This window comes from Mchenga conophoros, linkage group LG3 (assembly GCF_057382185.1).
Source record: "Mchenga conophoros isolate Kocher_MC1m ecotype Shallow Benthic linkage group LG3, M_conophoros_male_GT1.1, whole genome shotgun sequence".
Taxonomy (NCBI): domain Eukaryota; kingdom Metazoa; phylum Chordata; class Actinopteri; order Cichliformes; family Cichlidae; genus Mchenga; species Mchenga conophoros.
Genome location: NC_140528.1, coordinates 69,294,760 through 69,315,541, shown reverse-complemented (window position 1 = coordinate 69,315,541; position 20,782 = coordinate 69,294,760). Strand labels below are relative to the sequence as shown.

At 41.8% G+C, this 20,782-nt stretch overlaps 2 protein-coding genes and 1 non-coding gene across 4 annotated transcripts; all 3 read left to right on the top strand.

Moving 5' to 3' along the window:
- Positions 1–1,565: 1,565 nt before the first annotated feature.
- Positions 1,566–5,316, top strand: LOC146580312 (uncharacterized). Its single transcript, XM_085266979.1, has 4 exons — positions 1,566–1,728; positions 2,120–2,219; positions 2,541–2,701; positions 4,182–5,316. Exon 4 carries the CDS (start codon positions 4,184–4,186, stop codon positions 4,805–4,807), a length of 624 nt encoding a protein of 207 aa, XP_085123105.1. The 5' UTR covers positions 1,566–1,728; positions 2,120–2,219; positions 2,541–2,701; positions 4,182–4,183; the 3' UTR covers positions 4,808–5,316.
- Positions 5,317–5,487: 171 nt separating this feature from the next.
- On the top strand, positions 5,488–20,729 carry dtx4a (deltex 4, E3 ubiquitin ligase a). 2 transcript variants are annotated; one of them, XM_085266972.1, is made up of 10 exons: positions 5,488–6,256; positions 6,334–6,601; positions 6,830–7,044; positions 8,447–9,641; positions 17,144–17,205; positions 17,347–17,508; positions 17,594–17,655; positions 18,425–18,745; positions 18,832–18,921; positions 19,008–20,729. In XM_085266972.1, exons 3-10 carry the CDS (start codon positions 6,837–6,839, stop codon positions 19,236–19,238), a joined length of 2,331 nt encoding a protein of 776 aa, XP_085123098.1. In that variant the 5' UTR covers positions 5,488–6,256; positions 6,334–6,601; positions 6,830–6,836; the 3' UTR covers positions 19,239–20,729. The 2 variants fall into 2 exon arrangements, with proteins under 2 accessions (XP_085123098.1, XP_085123099.1); XM_085266973.1 differs by lacking the exons at positions 5,488–6,256; positions 6,334–6,601 and adding an exon at positions 6,703–6,742.
- trnaa-cgc (transfer RNA alanine (anticodon CGC)) lies at positions 5,683–5,754 on the top strand. The gene has a single exon. It is a non-coding gene; the product is annotated as a tRNA-Ala (tRNA).
- Positions 20,730–20,782: the final 53 nt, after the last annotated feature.

The window sequence follows — 20,782 nt, the reverse complement described above, 5'->3', positions numbered from 1 at the left end:
TTAAATCAACACCATAGTCATTTCAGATTTTATGTGTGAAACTTAAGTTAGACTTGTGTTTGTGAATGAGCCACCCCATGGTGTGTATACTTCATCCATTTGAATCATTTTAACCATATGTAACACCTGCGTGCGTGTGTGTGTGTGTGTGTGTTTTTTTGCCACCCCATTTGATTTTCATGCCATCCTAAGAAGGTTTCTCTAGATCCACCCCTGACACAAGATGAACATCAAGGACCAAAATCTGTGAGGAATGTTTCCAGCACCTTGATGAATATGTGCCATGAAGAATTAAAGCAGTTCGCAATGCAAAAAGGGGATCCAATCCAGTATTAGCGACGTGTACCTAATAAATGGCCAAGAGACTATGGTATTTGGGTTTGGTAACCGTGCCATCGCCTGCTGCTTTGTGCATTTAAGCAGATGCACAAAACACAAACAAAACAGTTTAACGTGTTGTACTTGACTGCTCGTCAGATCAATTAAAATTCCTCACACCCAGCAAAGGCCATTTTATCTGATTTGTACTAGAAAGCAGCTGGAGGCTTGTTAGAAAGGCTTATAACAACAATAAAAAGAATAACAGAACAACCTGTGATCTTTTTAGAATGAAAATCAAACCCAATCAACCATGCAAAAGCCTAAAAAGAGGCCACCCAGTTCCTCCTCTCAAGTCAGCGTAAAAGTAACAATGTGGAGCTTTAGTACCATTCTGAAACACAACAGCTCAAAGTGTTAATAACCCAAGGTTAGAACAGTAGATCACTGAATTATGTAAACAACACAAGAGTGCTTAACCTCCCCCTCAAAAAACCCAAAACAACAGAGTTATGATTAGAGTTGTATAGATATGGATTTTCAGGGTTAACGGCCAAAAAATATCAGGTGCATAATAAGATAGAAAGATAATAGAAAAGTGAAATAGGAAACAGATGTAGGCTGGCTTTAGAGTGTAGTACAGTGCAGTATTACTGTACAGATTTGGTTTAGCTGTCTTTGTTGGGTGTAGGGGCTGTGGAAGGCAGGCTGGTGGAGCAAAAACAGGATGTGGCAAAGTGGTTTCATATTCAGCACAGCTTTTTGAACATGATGCACTCTTTTGATAGGTTCAGATATCACTGTTGTAATATGTAATTAAGTCCTTCGTTTGGGGGTTGATTAAAAAGAAATATAGATCAGGGTTTAGCTCTTAGGCTGCCTTCGGGTTCATGTACACCACCAGACTTGTTTTGTTGGTTTATATGTCCAATAAAGCAAAACCAAACCAAATTAACAAACTTCCAACTGAAAAAAAAATGAAAACTATATATATAAGTTCATTCACAGACCTGTGCAACAAGTAATGAGACATGCATGTTCTGCACGTGTACTTCACAGACTTCACACCTGCAGTTTCCAAGTGACTTGTCAACCTCGCAAGGAACAAATTCAAATTTGCACCTTCCTCTTTCCATAAATAATTGTGTGTTTCCTTATCTGTGCTCATCACCACACCCCGTCAAAGTCTCTCTTTAATCTCTGCTCTCACCACCTCCTCGGAGGGCTTCAGCGAGCACTTTCTGCATCACATGTCATGCATCACCCCCCTGCTGTCTCTCTCTCTCACTTTTTTTCTTCTTCTTCTTTTTCTACGCACTCGTTCTAACACACCCTAAATGACACAAGTCAGCCTCTTTGCCATTCTTCGCTCTCCAGCAACACAAACAGTATCTCTCACTCACAACTTTGGTAAGTTTTTCGGGTTTTTTAAAAAAAATGTCCTTCCTGTTTTTCTCTTAAGCTCATTTTTGCTGCGCACATCTTTTACACTGAAACTGCTTTGTCTGCTTTTCCCCTGTTGTGATTTTTAATACTTTGGATTTTGAAGTACTTGAAGCATTTATTTAATCTATGCTAAGCTACATTTGAGGTACAATTACAGCACCTCAGGCAATAATTTGCAACTTAGATCAGTTATTCTGATCCATTTTGGCTTTAATTGCTCTTTGTAAGTGGACCTGCTTTAGTTCTTGATTAATTTTGCAATAGTTGATGTCGGCTCTCGGTCTGATGAACTCCGAGTGAAAAAGTTTCCACCCATGGCGGGCTGACTGATGCTGTTCAATTATCATTTTGACAGGAAACCAGCAAACGCTCTGAGCGGTCTGCAAAGCTTCCTGTCATCCTAGTGAACACAATTTAGAGTTTAACAAGGGCAGACTTCCTGTAACATCTCCAGTGTGAGTATGTATATAACTATAACCTGTGAGCCTGTGTTATGTTTTGGTAAAGATTGATTTTAAAAAAAACTTTCTAAATTTTAATGTGCAAAGAACACATTTGTATATGGAGAAAAAGTTTCAGGTTAACGCTGAGCAATGCATCAATGTTTCCTCTCGATTTAGAAAGCTACAATTAGTGATGCTTCATCATAAATCGTGCAATATTGTGCACTTGCTGTTCAGATGATAGGTCATTTCAGTAGTACCACTGCCGTTTTTGTGCAGTGTTGTGCATGCCTTAACTTTGTCAATTTACCTCTTTTTTAATTTCATGTTTAGATCCTGAGTATAAAATTCACCAATGGATCTCCTGATGACAAGTTCACAGCTGCTTTGAAAGCACCAGGAGTTTGTGACTGTAAAGTTCAGCCTGTAACTGAGACTCCAAACCATCCAGGAATTTTTTTTCTTTAATTCAACTGTAACTTCTTCCTAAGGAGGTAATGCACATTTTTAATTACATTTAATTGTAGCAAAGTCAGATTTGTGTCATTGCAACGAGTTAAAAGCCCTACACAAAGTCTGTGGCAGACTCTCAGTTTCCATTGTTTAAAAGTGCAAAGAGAGAAACAGCTTTCTGCTTTTGTGTTCCCTCAAGTGCACACACTGCATTGTTTTAAGTGATAAGGCACACCCTTGCTAAAATAAACAGTGAAAGCTGCTCTTAAAGCTAAAAATGAACCTATTTTTAGAAGTGCTTGTTTTGTGTGTGTGTGATAAACAGTGTTAATGACTTTCTTGCCAAGTTTGATAAAAAAAAATCATATTACTGTCATGTGTAGAAATACGAAGATGATGCAGACAGTTAGCTTTGCTAAGCAGTGTTAGAAAAAAACACACAGCTTTTGTGTTTGAAAAAAGGCCTAAAGCAGCTGTAAATCTTGCTTGCTTGCTATTTCTTTTTTTTAATTTGCACCACAACGCAACTGTCAGATTTAGTTTGTTGTGTCAGAATGATTCTTAGCTGGTGTTCTTGGGACCAAAGCAAACTGTAATGCAGCAAACGACTGAAACAAACTTTCAAAAGTGGATATAAGTGCCAAAAATTGCGTGTTTGTCACTCTAGAATTTTGAAAATTTCTAATTTATGCAATTTGATCATCATTTTCGGCCGTTTCACTGCAGAATTTCAACTGGTGGATAAAGTTCACAGGTTTGACTCTTTTTGACTATAAGAGAGTCAAATTTATGAGTTAAAAAATGTCTTCGGAGCGCCTTTGTAAAATGAAATAATTGCAATGACACATGTTCATCCAACTTTAAACCACCAGCTAACCTGACAAGCAGTTCTGCACACATTCAGACCCAGAACCTGTTTACTGTGAGGTGATTAATGCGCAGCTATCCGTTACAATGGGTCTCTCATTTAACGAAACAAGCTAGACTATGAAAGGGACAAGGTTAGTTAGTACTTGACCACGGTTTGCTCCTGCTAGACCGAGCAGTCTTTCCACTGCAAGCTCCACCCACAGACACATTTTAATGCTCACATACAAATCCAGATAAATATATATCACACCTCACACCCTGTTGGCAAGTTATTGATTGAATGCATATGATTTCACATTAAGATCATTCAAAGAGGCAAGGCTTGCTTGAAAGAGAGTTATCTTCAAATGCCTAATGGGTTTTATGAAGAAAAAAAATCATATAGGAATTTATACATCAGCTTTGCCCCTTGTGTCCACCTGTGACTGATTTCCTTGTACTGCACCCTTCGTATTTCGCTACTCTATCAGATTTCAGGCTTCAATTAAATGAAACGAGAATGATGTAAAATGTCATTTTTCTAATCTAACTCGGCAAGAATGTAAACATGTGTTTTCTGAAATCCTACATCACCAAAACATTTATGAAAATGAACTGATTCCCCATGTGTGTTCATACTAATTCTGAACCTCTTCTCTGTCCTTCCTTCAGGGATGGGGGATTCTGAACAAAACAGCACTCCATTGGTGCTGGGCCTTTTGTTCATCCTATTATTCCTCCTTGTTGTGCTCTTTGTACTGTACAAGAAGCTGAACAGGGAGGCTGAAGGGGAATATACAGTCCGACGCATCGTCTACAAGGAAGGAGGTCTCAGGGACCAGGCGAGAAGTGCAGCGTTAGCTGTGGGGGCACGTCTTGGGGTCCAGCTGTGGCCTGGAAGTGATGAAGAAGAGGAAGGGGAGGAAATGCAGGAAGTCCAAGATGAAGAAGAACAGGTGGATAGTGGTGGTAGTCAGGAGAGTGACACAGAGGGAGATGAAGAGGAGGAGGACAACGACACTGGTAATGCTAAGGAGAAAGAAAGTAATACTTCAAATGATGACTCAAGTATTGGGAGTTCAGAGGCAGGAGAGCAAACCAAACTTAACGATGAGTCTGAGCCAGAGGGAGAGACGGAAGATAAAAGTGAAGAAAAGGAGGAGAAAGTGGGAGAAGAGCAGAGTAAAGCTGAGGCAAGTGGAGGGCCGGGATTGCTGATAGATCTAAAGCAGTTCTCTGGAAGTGCGATCTGGTCTGAAGAAGGTGGTGAGGGTAAAGGTGACGTGACGGCGTTGTGAGAATCAGAAATAATGAATAAGACTGAGGAAACTGCCAAATCAGGATTTCACAAACATCAGCTTCATCCCCTAAATGTCTCCCCACTGCAAATTCCTTCTATTAGTCTAAAAAAATAAAATAAAATAAAAGATACATGCACCCACCCATTAAACCCAAAGAGCTTTAAACTTTCATGACCTCACTGACCTTGCTTTCCTCTGGTCAAATTTTTTTGATGAATAAAGCAGTTATATAAACATACAGGGGTACTCTAGATTGTAACTGTAAAGTGTAAAAAAACCCAATACTTGTCTATACTTTTTTGCTTTAAATGTTTATTTTAATCTACATAAGAAATTGAAAACTGGAAACTTTTTTTTAGTGTTTTCTGCTCTGTTTTTTGTTGTTCTTTATGCCGTTTGTAGAAATAAAAAAAAGAGTAGTAATTAAATATAGTGAGAACAAAATAATGCGTTATTTGTTTTATTGAAAACAAGTGAATGTAACCGATCAAACTTTAAGTCAACATACATTTTATATGGTGTGTAAATGGTTGAAAATTTAATAAACCACATACTGAAAATACGAATGAATTGTATACTTTAAAAATATATAAAACATGCAGTAATGCTATCAGCGGAAGCATGTGTACATAACGTGATCATAGCATGACGAAGCTAAAATTCTTCCGTGTTTTATGTTTTTAGGGTTTTAGAGAAAAAACATGCTAGCGGTACGTCACAAGTTTCCTGTTGTATGCATTAACCGGAGCAAATACATATGAATAACAATATAACTTTCAATATTAAAGTCGTAATTACACCAAAATCAGCCACAATAGCGGTACAGCCGTGAGTTACAGATAAATCCTCTCCTTGTTGATCATTCAGCCAATGGGGATGTAGCTCAGTGGTAGAGCGCATGCTTCGCATGTATGAGGTCCCGGGTTCAATCCCCGGCATCTCCAAAGATTTTTTTTCAACTTTTATTTCCGTATAAGTTGTAAATGTTATAAAGTGCAATATTGTCACAGAAGTCACAGAAGAAGAGGTAAAAAATTTTAAAGCAATACGGCATAACTATATAGCAAACACCGTCACCTCAATGTGTGCGCGAGGTGAGGTAGGTTTGCGATTGGCCCAAAGCAGCCCGTGCTCGAATGTGATTGGACGGTGGATGCCTTGGAGGCGTGGGGGTGTTCATACACGCGAGCCTCAAAGATTTATTTTCACCCGTCCAGTACCTGATAGTTAAGTGAGAGCTGGTCGATGGAGGCATTTTGGATGAGCCAATAAGTAAAGCTAACTCCAAACTTAGTGTTCCGAAAATTTATTAGAGCGATTATGTAACACGGACACGGGATTTTACCTCATTCTTACAGTTATATTGGTGGATCAATACTAAACAAACTACTCTACAAAGCAGTGTTGTTGTTTGTTTGTTTTTACAGGAGGAGACGATTTAACGGGGTAAATATTAAAAATCTATTTAAAAAAAAAATCCTCCGTTTTTTGTCTGATTATATATATATTTTTAAATCTTACAGTTTACTATGAAAGTCGGTTCATGACAGTAACCTAGTTCACCACCGCCGCACCACCGTGAGCATCCAAGTTGCATTTTCTCCTCTCACCCAAACTTGACTGTGGCTGAGAATTGATTTCGGTAGACGTCACTCATCTGCATAGGGAGTAAAATGCAACCATCCTGGAAGGCTTCTGTTCTGTCTTTGCTTCCACGAAACGCTCTGTATCTCCCCCGTGCAATAAAAGGACCTAATAATTGCTGCACCTCCGAAACTACAAACATGGAAGGTACGGATTGCATGTGCTGTCATCCCGAAAGATGCACTTAGAAGCACAGATAGCACTGAAAACACATCTGGGTTGCAAACTGTCCAAGATGGATGCAGCGCCGCTGTGCGCAGGGCTGCGCGGCGGAGAGGCATCAGCGGGGTACCTTTAAACACCCGTCGCCCCGGCTTCTCCTTCATTTGTGCCTCGGTATTGTCATTTTTTGTTTTTGTTTTTCTGTCTTTTCAGGAGTAGGATGTTACTAGCATCCGCCGTAGTGGTATGGGAATGGCTGAACGAGCACGGACGCTGGCGGCCCTACAGCCCGGCTGTCTGTCATCACATCGAGGCAGTCATCCGGAGCGACCCGCGCTGTGGTAGTGTCGTCCTCGGCCAGGTGGACTCTCGCCTCTCGCCCTACATCATCGATTTGCATTCCATGCACCAGTTCCGACAGGACACAGGTGAGAAACGGGAGGGGGGAGAGGGGCGAGAGGGAGGGTGTGTTTGAGAGAGAGAGAGAGAGCGGTGGTGGTGGTGGTGGGGGGGGTGTAATGCTGAAGCTGAGCCTGAGGTGGAGGCCTTTTTTTCTTTTTTTTATGCTGGCGGGTTGTTATTGATAATCATCATGCAGAAGCTGATGGGTTTAGTGGTCTAAAGATCTCACTCAGTGACATAAATTGAATCATTTTCATCTTAAAATCTCAAATCATTGAATTGCCATCTTCACCAGTTCAGTGACACCCCCCTCCACACGGCCCCTAGATTTGTGCACTCCAGCATTGAAGAGGTTGGATTTTGAAAGGTGTCAGCTCTGAAGTGAGTCATTCCTGGCAGGAAGTGTGTGCTTGCCCATGCATGGGAAGGTTTTCATTGCAAAACACGGCCCTCGGTATTGTCTTCCAGGAGACACAAGCGGTGATCTGCCACAACTTCACCGAGCAGGCCAGGCAGGGTGGTATAAGACAAAGAAGGGGATTGTCAGACCCCCCCCCCTTTTTTCCCCTCTTTTTGGCAGACACCCCAACATTGGCCTTTTCTCAGCGCTGGCTGATAAAAGCTTTTGTCTGGTTTATTTTCTAAACCCGAAACCAGGCTGAAATGAGGGAGACAGGCAGGGTGCCCCAGTCTGAGGAAGAAAAGCAGTAGCAGCAAGAGAGGAGGAGAGGAATTTCAGGAGTGCGAGGACACTGAAAAAATGGGGTTGACAGGAGCAGAATTCGTGAACGAGCCCATATTATTATGCGTCTGTGCGTGGCAGGCCTCATGTGCTCAACAGTGCTTTATGTTTTGTGTGTTCATTAGTAGTGTGCAATGTTAAAGCTCCAGAGTCACAGTTGCGAAAAGTGTTATTTCACAGAATTTGTACGGTTTTCTGTTTTTCCCTGTTATTATTGCCAGTGAAGAGGCTCAAGTGTGAAGCATCCTTCTTAACGCAACGTATGCAGTGCTATCGGAAGCCGGGATTTGATGTGGGGAGCTTTTACAGTATAGAGACTCTGTGGAGTTTCTCTAGACACCCAGGGAAAGCAAACACAGTCAGCTTTGGGTCGGATCAAGGCTGCCAGCCAATCGGAATTCAGAACACCATGTGCTGTTACCAGGGGCAACCTGTTTGCCCAAATTCTTAGCAAGCAAACACAGACATGTAGAATTTGTTATGGTTGTAATCTACTTCTCCGCAGCAAATTGTAGTGCAGTCGCATTCCTCGTCTCGCGTCTACTTCTCATCGCCTGGCGTCATGTTGAGCAGACTCAGTGAAAAGTCGCTACAGAACTTCATATTCACAGTACAAGTCTTCTTTTTAATGTATACTAATATAGTTTACTGTTCAGTAATTCAGTCCATTGTGGCGTGTTCTTCAGGTACCCTAAGACCGGTGCGACGCAGCTTCTACGACCCCACATCAGCGCCAGGCCAGGGCTGGTTGTGGGAGTGGGAGAACGACGCTGGCAGCTGGACGGCATACGACACTGAGGTGGGCATTGCAATCCAGGCAGCGCGCGACCGTCAGCAGCCCTGGCTGGACCTGGCGCCGCTGGGTTTCTGCTACCTCATTGACTTCGAAAGTATGACCCAAATCAATGGGCAAACGCAGCGCTGCAGACGCATCCAGCGCCGTTCTGATCTGGCTTACCCGCTGGTATCTGGGCCACTACCCAAGTCTCACCATGCCTGGGGGCCAACGTCCATGCCTGGACACGGAGGACTTCTAAGTGTTGATGTATCTGGAGTGGGCATGGGGATCCGGATGAGCAGCAGTGGGACTGGAAACGGGAGTGCGTACCCCAGCGGGGCGCTCCCGGCTTCAGCCATCACTTCCTTGGGACAGCCATGCGCCTGTCAGCAGTGTATGCTGGTGCTAAGTGTCAAAGCAGGCACTATGTCGACCGCTCACACTCTCGGTCGAAGACCACCACAGACTAAACCACCAAGTCCCAAACTAAGCAGCCTCCCCATCCCAGGAGGCTCTTATTCACTAACCCTCCCTCGGCCTCCAACCCTGTCGAGGTCGCTTTCCCCCCACAGGACATCCATGGTTGGGGCGACAGGTGGATTCAACATAGGTGGTATGGGAGGTGCAGGAGGTATGAGCATGGTTGGTGCTAGCAGCGTTGGCACTACGAGCCTTGGCTACGGAGGAGGCTTCACCCATTCTCTTTCCCTTCTTGGGTCAGCCACAGCTGGTCTCTCCATCTCCTCCACAAGGCCCCCACCTCCTCCTCTCCCACCACCGCTGCCACCGCCCCCCCCGCCCTCCACTACGCTATCATCTTCCACCACCTCCACCCCTCACCCTTCCACCTCTGTCTCCTCTCTCTCCATTTCCTGTTCTGCCCCCGCAGCACCTGCCTCAGGGCCACCTCTCATCTCCACAGCTACATCCACCTGCACCCCATCACCTTCTGCCCGTGTCCTGGGTCCGGTGTCTTCATCCGGCGCTGCCGCGGCTGCTGCCTGCGCGGCGCCCCTGCCACCTCGGTCTAGCCTCGCAGGGCTGAGCCGTCCGGCGCTGCAGCGTATCGCCATGGCTCAGTCGCGTGCCCTTATCGCCTCTGGGTGAGTAGAAATACGCTGTAATGTTTCAGCACCTGTCTCTGTACGCAGAACCTGCTCGTATCCTGCAAAACCTATCAATGATGAGAACCCTCTCACTCACTCCACACTTCAACACGTCAGCTGTGAAATTAAACACGCCTTCCACACTTCTGAATGACAGGCTTATGTGTTTTTCTGAGCTTCTCTGTCATATGCTCTGTCAGCAAAACAAAGGTTGTAAAGTTCCTGTAAACCATGTTTTCAGTACATGGAAATTTAACAAATAACTTTCTAAGGCACTTGTATTTTTGTCACAACAATTTCACATCCGTTTTTTCACAGCCTGCAGTTCCTTGGTGTATTTTGCCTCGCATGCTCTCCTGGTATATCATGTGAATTGTTTCCAGATAGACCAGCAGTATAAAAATGCTCATATGATATGAAAGGTACCTACAAATCATGATCCAAGCACTAACACTATGTAATACTAAATACATGAAATGTTTCTGGGCATAAGATCCCATGCCAGTTCACTTTACACAAAAAAGCCCAATCAGGCATCAAGACATGTAAAAAGAAAACATTTTTAGACAGCAATTTCCTATTTGTTTGGGGCTGTCATTACACCGTGACAGCCCCAAACAACCATGTCTGACATCGATGCTCATTAGTATTTCTGAGCCTTTAATCTTTGTGACAAAGTCCACCAGGCTCAGTTACTTTCACGGAAATACAATGAAGGGCATTCATAGAGAACAAAGTAAGCTCTCTCAAGTGTTTGCACATTCCAGAGATTAATCACGCAAACAGCAAATGGTGGTAAAGCTCTACAAACACACAGTAGCACAAGTGTCATCTTAAATCAAAGTAAAGTGAGGATGTTGTCAAAACAGCGTCATGAATAGTTCGTATCTGTCACTTAAATAGAAGAACTCTGGTATTCGTTGCTAGTCTTTCAATGAATGATGACCTGATCCAGCTTTTTTTCCTCGTTATGTGTAAAGAAACATCAGGCTCAACTTAAACAGCTTTTAAAACTTTGTAACATAAAATTTAAGAAATCCAGAATTTACTGAAATGTTGTCGCTGAGGACAGTTGTTGACTCTGGCTATATGGCTGAGCTTGTTTTAAATGTACAGAGTGAATGTAGGACCAGGAACCTGCCTGGATGTACTCATGATGGATAAAGACTTAGTTTGCAAGTACTTAACTCTAAGAGATGGGTTGGTAAGATTTACTGAATTGTCTGGGTAACTTGGTTAAAAAAAACCCTTTGGTACAATTAAATATAAAAAATGTGGATGTGGTGTAATGTGATGTAAAGATACTCAAAGATGCATCAAGAAACATTTTGAATGCTTGTAAAACAAGTCAGGGATGTCCAAAACGTGTCACTGAAAATCTTGATAAGAATTTAGAAATTTCCACTAAGGAACATTTTAGTGTACAGACATCAGCTGTGTAGCTGCTAAAGTTGTAATTTTTAAATTATTGTAAAAACAAATTTCTATAGTAAAAAATGAAAGTAACGTTTTGTCAAGTCACTCTACTGCCTGTAACTGTGCATCAGACAACATCATGGTGACCAAAGTAATTATGGTAGCTAGCAGCCACAGTTATCATTAAAATAAAGGCCCTTGTATTTTGACTGAAGACAAGGAGCTCCCAACTGCTGATTGCACTCCTGTTTAAAATTAAACAAAATAAATAGATATATACATACAACCAAATGTTTTCCTGTAATATACTGAAATCCATGAATCTACAGCAATTTCTATACATGTCATCTGGAACTTTTTGCATGGTGTTAGCTGTAACTTAAACTAAAAATGCCATGCAGTGGGAATTTATCTAAATATTTGCTAATGAATGCAATATATCAGGAGGATTAATGGCATAAAAACTAGGATTTAAAAATAGGCGTTCATGTTGCTTTTACTGCATATTCTGCAGCACCAGTCAGCAAAGAGTATACATATAATTAACAGTAACATGCTGTAATTCATATACAACATAACTATAAAGTGTAACATTATATACTTCATTTTGCAGTCATCCATCACATTCATCCAGTTCCTGCCATGTGATTGCTGTGATTTGAGTTGGAATACGAGATGTTTTTACCTGCTATAACCTACAAAAAGATCTCCTTTTATTAGGGAGAAGGGTTTGATGTAACAGAGAATTTTGAAACTCTTTATCAGAGTGTCGCTTTATGACCGCGTGATCTTCCGGTGTTGACGAACTGAGTGCATGAGGATTAATGAAGGAAGTCGCAGTATCCACGTGTCGGAGCCAGAAGGCGCTGGTTAGTTGGATGTCTGGTCATGGTCAGGTGGAGGTGCACTGTTCTTGCTGTGTAACTAGAATTTTTTTTTTTTTTTTAAAACACAGTTGTTGTGTTTAGTTTGCAGCTGGAGTTGTTTGTGGCGTTCACTGTGACTGAGGTAGCTGTTTTATATATAAAACTGCAGACATGCAGAGAAAATGCATGCGTGCATACTGCTCTGCATAGACCTAGTTTCTAGTTCCAAACATTAGACACATAACCATACACTGAAAAATAATTTCCATGTCCCCAGCACGGTGACCCAACTGTCTGAATCCTGGCATTAACTGAAACAACCTCAGTGAAACACCAGTTTTTACACCAGCTAAGCCTCAGATTAACACCAATCACAGCAGGATTAATATTTCTGCCTCGTTAATCTCCTCATTTTGTGTCAGGTGAGCTGCATGACAGAGCAATTCTTTAAACATATCAGGTGAGAGTCCAGCAGATGGTCACACCTGCTGCTGCGGTAAAACCACCGACGTCACCGATTCAGAATCGCTCTGATCCTGCCAGCCTGCTCACTGCTTTATCCCCATATCCATGCAACACAAGCGCGGTCACATCCAAACTGTTTTAAACCCGCTGAAACCAGTCATTATTTAAATCCATTGAAATGTGTGGATAATTAAGTTCACCCTTTTTAAAAAGTAAGTAATTAAGACAGTACAACAATCAGGAGTTATTGCCCCTGTGAGGCATTTAACATCATTGAATTGCTGCTTCACCTTCCAGTGGGACCTTTCACCTGCTGTGCAATGATGTTATTCACAGAAGGAAATTACATGTAATTATTTTTAGCAAAATGAATTCTGCTGGGGGATTAGGGTAAAGTCTTAACAGAAATTACTTCAAATTGTAATTTTTCTTATCATTCAAAACCTTAAACTGTTACTGTTTGACACTACTCGGCGCTACGGTCCTCAGTTAATTTTAAGGTTGCATTCATTATATAGAGTAAACTGTCAACCAGGCTGTATATGAAACATGGGCTTATAGTAGTAAATTATCAGTCACAGAGTAACCACACTCTAAATCATGCCCATGTACAAAATGATAATGATAATAAAATCATGTAAGAGGATATTTTCCAGACTTGTATATAGTCAGACTTCCAGTTTTGAAGTCTTAATTGTAGCGTGTTGGCCCCATCAATAATGTTTTCCTTTATTCTTATTTTTCTTTTTGTGGCAATGGATGGTGAGCTAAATTATCCACTGATGTTAGCAAGCTGCATCCAAAAACTGTAAAGGTGTAATGCACAGAAACAGATAGCCTGCTAAATAGTAATGAGTTAGTAATAAGATAGAAGTTCACTTATTAAGACTTGACTACAGACTTACTGGAATTTCTGTTAGTATGATTAGCTACTATTTTCAGATAACTGCATTAAAATTTCTCTACAAATGCACTTGAGATACCAGTTCAGTGACTCAGTTTAGCTGAAATGACGATTAGCAAAAAGCCGCCAGTGTCACCATCCATCTGTTGCACTTATACAGTTTAGTGGTTAGTGACACAGACCTAGCGACCAGTCAGTGAGCGCCTTGGCAACTTTTGGCCGCTAGGGAAAAATATGTATTGAAAAATGTGACTGGTTACTGAATGCTTGCTGCATGAAACAGTTGTAATGAGTGTGTTGCACCAAAACCATCCTTGCAGTTGCATTGGTTGCAAGCAGATTGCCACGGTCACTTATAGTTTGCATCTAAGACACCAAATTCATTGACTGAAAGATGTTGACTGCAGCTGAAACCAGCACCTTTCCAAAGGCACATTTTTCCATTTCTGGTTTGCATTGCACTCTTCAACCAATTTCACTGAGTGACAATGAGCAACCTGCAGCAATCCCCCACCAGCTGGTTGGCCAATACATTTTCCCTAGTGACAGATATGACTGGGGCCTTCTGAGAGTGTGTTATTAAGAGGAAGATTAAATCGAGTTGCCCAAACAATTTCTTTGTACCAACTAGTAAACATTCCTGTTCTAAAGCTGGTAAAACATTAACATGGAAGTCTCTGGGCTGTTCTCCCTTTTGGAGCCAGCGTGAAAAGGTATGTGGGTTATCACTACACTGATGACTTTTTGCCTTGCACATATCCTCTTTTGCTGTCAATGGGTCCAAAATATTTATGTGTTGAGCTTTAATTATTCAAATCTACAGAAGAATTCAAGCTGCAGTGAATTTAACCAAGCAGCTCACTTTTACTTTCTGGAGAGGATCAAGTAGAATTTCTTTAAGACCACAAAAGATGAGCACATGCTGCAGTAGCAAAGGAAGCACAAGACACATGTACATACAAACTGTAGCAAGAAAACATGATGACAAATTGAGGAAGTGTGGTACCAGAAGATGTTAAAGAACTCTCATACTGGATTTAAACAGTCTGCTGAAAAAACAAAAATATTGTAGCATTTATGCGGTTTAGTTAAAAAATAGTACTATGTAAGTTTGTTATGTAAAAGAATTTCCTTTAGTAGATGGATTGATGAGCTGTTGTTGAGAGTTTGCCTGCAGTGAAATTGAGCAGATGGTTTGTAAGTGAGGCGTTAGCGTGTCGGGGGTCTTCAGCGTCACAGATGCATCACAGTGACGAGAGTTTCCATTGGTCGGCGCACCTGCTTTTTCTGCACTGCCTATGCTTGTCTCCATAAAAAGTAACCCGTCATCATTCGAGCCCGATGACTGGATTTACTTCTGCTTCAAGTTTTAATCAACCAATTTGTTTATTAGATTTGATTCAGGGTGTGAGCTTGTGTTGCCATATGCGGTGGCTTGTGCGTTTCCATCATCCAGCGCTCCAGATGGACTCCGCTCTAATGCCGATAGCTTAACCGAGATCAGAGAAACGTGACTGGCCGACACGCCCCGGCTTGTTTTCTTAACCTTTCTCCACTTTTCTTCCACCTCATACTGCTCACTTATTCCCGCCGGACACACAAATAAAATGCCAGTCAACATTTACCCGTTAGAGATCGAGTCGGTCGGCTGAACGTTTTCTTAGTCACGTAAGGAGCATGCTCAGACGGAGTTAATACCACAGCTAGGACACTTTGTTGGTAAACAAACAAATATAGAGCCACAGCACCGTGTAATCAGGTTGACCAGTACAGGAACCTGAACAGTCTAGTAATTCCTTACTGTGAGGTTTTCCATGCCATCGTCACATCATTTACTTAGAGAGGGAAATTACAGGGTTTTTTCTTGTCTTTTTTCTTTCTTTTTTACATTTTATTATGTATTCTATTAACTGTAGAATAGTCTGAGCTCTTCTAGTCACACAGGAGTCACTGTTCCTCAAAAGCTCAATTTTTCTTTAGTGACTTCAAGATAAGCAGGTTCAATTCTGCATATGTTAAAATGACTCCCAGATTTGTCATCGCATCTATTTAAAGCTCTGTCCAAAGCTAAGTCACGATCACAAATAAGACATTATATGAATCTATAATAAGTGAAGAAAGTATCAGTCATTTATCTTCAGCTCTAGAAATGCATTTTGAATTTGATGACTACCAAAAACACAATCAACTTATACAAAGAGAAATAAAAGTACTCTCAGTTTTTCTACGTGATAAAGGAGTATAATTACAGAAAACGTTCTGCCCAGACTGTCCTGTATTTATAAAACAACGTTTTTGTTGATTGAAAAAAAAAATCTTTGAAATCTCTAATAGATGAAATAGATGATGAGAAACAGGAACTTGTCTGTCACTTGATTGTTTACACTCACTTAACTACTTTGGTGTAGTATGAATGGCTGTGGGGGAGGTTTTTTATCAGCAGGAAAAGCTTTAAAACTTAAAAGTACAGTTAAAAATCCAAAATGCATGCCCTCCTTCATATATCCAGCCGGCCGGATTGGGGTCTTTACTAGGCCAATTCTAGAACCAGGGCCTTATGTTTGCTTTTGTAGTCTTACTCGAAACACTTTAGACTAGAAACCACATTTTCAGTCATACATAGAGTCCTTTATTTTACACTCTATATCTGCTGTGTTTACCCCACATGTAAACCAGTCACCCTAACATGCATGTCTATTTTGCTGTGGTCGAAGCGACCTGCTGAACTTCAAACTGAGCGTCAGAATCAGGAGGAAAGATAATTTAAGTGACTTTGATCATGGTGTGGTAGTTGGTGCCGGACGGGCTGGTCTCAGTTATGTTTGTGATTTTCAGATTTAGTACATGTTGATTCACTAACGACATCAGAGTACTAAATCAGCTTTTTAAAGTCAGAGGGATTCTTTTGTATCGCCATATTGTAACTCGTACAGTCACCAACCTGGTGCTGCCTTATGACAGCCTGGCAGTGTGATGTAGCATCTGACAGGTAATCCCTGCTGTAACGAATCTCTGGCCTACAACCAGAGTTTAGCCACCAGATGGAAACAGGTGGATTAGGCCTATAAAAGAGGAGAGCGATCTAACACCGGCACACAGGCAGAGGAAGAGGGAGACGGGGGCAGACACACTGACACACTAAAGAACAGAAGAGTGAGAAACCAGTGGAGAGGAAGCTTAAAAAACGTATCATCTGCATATAGCTGCTGGAATATTTTTGACTCGTATCTGTGGTTTTTGGCACTTTCGAGCAAGAGCGATGACTGTTATCAAAAGTGGCAGACCGTAAGTACGCTCGTCTGATGGGTCAGACACAGCCGTGACTCTCCCTGTGTGCTATACACATTACAGCTGTGCTTAAAGTTACTGTAGCATTTCAATATGTTCATAACAAATTTGACATACTAAACAGCATTTTTAAATATCTTGAACAAAAACTGGAGGTTAAAATGAACAATCATGTCACCTCCTTGTATAAAAATCAAAGCTGCTTTTGTTGGAGTTGATGGATTTTAGCTTAAAGTGTTTATAATTTTGTGATCACCGACCCTGGGATATTACAAGTATTGTTACTGAGAAAATAAAGCAGCCAAGGCTCTGGTGCTGCCATTTAATCCCAAACATATGTGGCAATTATAGGGCAGCATGTCAATCCGTGTTTGTTTCTCCACTTGACTCGGCAAAAGCTCCTTAACCTGCTGACTCTAAGTAAGGTGGAGGCGAGCATCTGCTGTATCTAACTGCACCTGTTCACAGGTGACTCGTCAGATTTCTTCAGTCTGCGTGGAGGTGACCTGGCCTGTGTCAGCCATCAGTAGATTCATACAGCTTTGTTTTCCTTGTTGCAGAGTGCCAACAGTTCCAGTGAAGAACCTGAATGGATCCAGTCCTGTACATCCTGCACTGGCAGGTAACCTATGCTAACTACCTGAATCAATCCAAATGATTTAGACTGGATCATTCTCATAACACAAGAGCTCATCCAGCTTTGTGTATGCAATAGGAATGTATGAGTAGTATGTCTCATGCCCCCTCTTCTGGCTATATTCAGGTATAACAGGCATCTTGATGAGCGCAGCAGGGCTTCCTGTCTGCCTGACCCGCCCTCCCAAGCTGGTGCTTCATCCTCCACCTGTCAGCAAGAGCGACCTCAAACCTGTCCCGGGGTTGGGCCACTGCTGTCGCAAGACCACAAAGAAACAGGCCCGGAAAGGTGAGCTAGTTGTGATTTGAAGAAGAGCAAATGTGCTTTGTGACTATAATGAAATTCTCACTGAATTTTGTGTTTCTGTCTGTAGGCAAGACTCCAGAGGAAGTGGTGAAGCGCTACCTCCAGAAAGTGCGAAACCCCCCAGAGGAGGTGAGTTCTCTCCCTATGGAGGGCATTTATCTAGCAAGTCTATTTATGATGGAGACGTCATAGCTTCCAGCAACATCTCTTAGAAATCTAACGTATAAAACAGAGCCCGTGTTTGGGACAATAATGACCAGTAAAATGATGTTGGACTTTGATGGGATTCATTCTTAATAACTTTTAAAATACTTTCAGAGCAAAATACAGCAAAAACGTAAAATATTGGGCCAAATTTCTCTCTTTGAGGCTCAGGACTTATACTCCTGATTATATAACTGAAAAAGGTGGGAGGGAAAATAACCACATCTGCACTATTCTCAGTTTCAGTAGAATTGTTTTGGTGTCCATATTTTTACGTGGTAGAAGTGTAGAAGGTGTACTAATGCTGCTCAAAGCCATGACACGTGCTGAAAGTTGTTGGGAGGTGATCAAACATTAAAAAAGAGCTGCACAGTGTAGCCTCAACAATGTGTCGTGATATTTTAGGGAAATTTGTGACAACGATATTTCTGATGACATAGGGAAAGATACCTGAATAACATTTTACCTTTAATTGCAGCTTGCAGGGAGCAGCATTTATTGTAGTGCAGTAGTAGTGACACAGCGCAAGTCAAATGTAAGCACTCCAATGTCTGGAGTCGCTGGATTACAGATATCTGATAACATAAAATACCGGTATTATCTCAAACAGCATGATGTGGCACGTGCTGATAATTTGAAAATCTCTTTTCTGCAGTGGACAGAACTCAAACTGTCCTTTATCTTTCTATGTCAGGATTGCACCATCTGTATGGAGGCCTTGCCCGGACCATCGGGCTACAAAGGTCCTGGTGTGGGTGGCATCTCCAGGGCCGAGTCGGTGGGTCGTCTGGCACAATGCGGTCACCAGTACCACCTGCAGTGCCTCGTTGCTATGTACAATAACGGCAACAAGGACGGCAGCCTGCAGTGTCCCACCTGCAAGACAATTTACGGAGTAAAGACTGGCAACCAGCCACCCGGCAAGATGGAGTACCATGTCATCCCGCACTCCCTGCCTGGCCACCCAGACTGCAAAACCATCCGGATCATATACAACATCCCTCCTGGCATCCAGGTACATTCAGTATATCGGTGTTTATGTGGTGCTAGCAGCGTCTCTTTTTGAATGAAGTGACAAACTGTTCTTCTTCTGGTCTTCAGGGCCCAGAGCACCCAAATCCAGGCAAACCCTTCACTGCACGTGGGTTCCCCAGACACTGCTACCTTCCTGACAGCGAGAAGGGACGCAAGGTATACATAGAAATGTCTCTTCTTTTGAATTTCAGATGGGCAAGATGGTCATATATTAACACGTGTTCTTTATTAACCCTTTGCAGGTTCTGAGGCTGCTTCTGGTAGCGTGGGATCGTAGGCTCATTTTTTCTGTGGGTACGTCGAGCACTACAGGTGAGAGCGACACGGTCATCTGGAACGAGGTGCATCACAAGACCGAGTTCGGCTCCAACCTCACGGGCCACGGGTACCCCGACCCCGGCCACCTGGACAATGTCCTCGAAGAGCTCAAAGCTCAGGGCATCACCGAGGAGGAGTGTCTACCCAGAGACTGAGCAGAGACATTCACAGCACTGAAGACACTAGAAGATACCAGGCGTGAGTCTTTAAACACAATCCTGGGACGGGGATCCGCAGCTAGACGGACCAGTTCTTTTCAAAGTGTGACGAAACGAACAGAGGAAACTTTTACACCAGATGATGGAGAAGGACTATAAAACAAAAGCCCCAACTGAAATAGCTTCAGCAGAATTTGCTGCGACTCAATTTTTTTTTTCTCTTACGACTGCATGAGTCAGTTTTGATACGTACGTGGGGAATCATTTTCTTTCCTGATGCAGTAATGGTGTCAAGGTTGCCGATGTTACTCAGTGAGACATTTGAGACCACTGTGCACATACGAGTCATTGTTAGTTTGTGGGGGGGGAACAAAAACTGTCATTTATACTGTCAGACTTCATATCAAGAATGTAACTAACTGATTTTGTTTTTCTTAAGTGATGAAGTGTTTACCACTCCTGCTGCTGCTGAACCGAATGGAAGTGAAATTTAAGAAATTAATGTGGGTTCGTTTTTAAAGTGTTAGTCCACAAGCAGAAGCATATAAATCCTCCAAATGTTTGACTGGATATCTGAGCATGGATATTTGCTGACCTCTAGTGGTACTTTTCCAGAACTACATTCCTTTTTAGGTTTGATTTTTAACTTGTGTTCTTGTATGTTATGAATACTTCATATATTATATGATATCGGTTCCATTAATCCATGTTTTTTATACTATAATTTCACATTTTGTTTAATATGCTGTGTTCCATTGTATTGTTTTTGGGTTTGGCTTGACAGACAAAGACATGGGAGGGAAGTTTAGATAAGCTGTTGGTGTACCAGAGTTTGCCTGATACTTTATATGTCATTTACCAGCCCCTTTCTTTAAAAACAATCATTTTTTTTAGTATTTTTCTATTTAAGAAATAAGCTGACATTCCTGAATCCTTTGGCCCTGAGAGTATGGGTGTATTTAACAGCTTTCTATGTCTTCTTGTATCTGCATTAATGTTAATGACTGATAGAAGAAACCCTATCGTGGATTAATCCATTACCCCCCTAGGAGGCGTAAATTCCCCAAAAGCTAGGATTGGACCTCCTGCCTGAGCTCAGATTTGCACAGTGTTTTTTACTTAGTGTCAAAAGGAAACAGCTTGTATCTACTGTATTTTTTTCCTTTTATTGTGTAGGATACACACCAGCCTCAAATGCTCTAATCACACTACAGAATGTGGTCAGCGGTTGTATTTGTCATGTTTTGTTTTTTGCCATGCGCGGTCTAAAAGACTATCTTGATGTGGGTCCAGCTTGGGCCAAAGTGGTCCACTGTGGACCAGGTTGTTATGTTAAAGAGAAATGCAGCAGTATGTGTCAACATACTAATGTAGGCCAACATCAAAAGCATTTTTACTTTATGATATTTTATGTATGCACTGTATTCTATGTATATGTTTTATGTGCATAAATTTGCATTAAACATTTTTCTAAGGTTCAAAGAGAAAGCCTGAAGCCTCAACTTTTTTATTTTTTTTATTTTTAAGACGTGATGATCAAG

Coding starts and splice junctions, on each gene's coding strand:
- LOC146580312 (XM_085266979.1), top strand. CDS start 4,184: ATGGGGGATTCTGAACAAAACAGCACTCCATTGGTGCTGGGCCTTTTG.
- dtx4a (XM_085266972.1), top strand. CDS start 6,837: ATGTTACTAGCATCCGCCGTAGTGGTATGGGAATGGCTGAACGAGCAC. Junction 9,642..17,143: donor CGTGCCCTTATCGCCTCTGG/GTGAGTAGAAAT, acceptor TCCTTGTTGCAG/AGTGCCAACAGTTCCAGTGA. Junction 17,206..17,346: donor TGTACATCCTGCACTGGCAG/GTAACCTATGCT, acceptor GGCTATATTCAG/GTATAACAGGCATCTTGATG.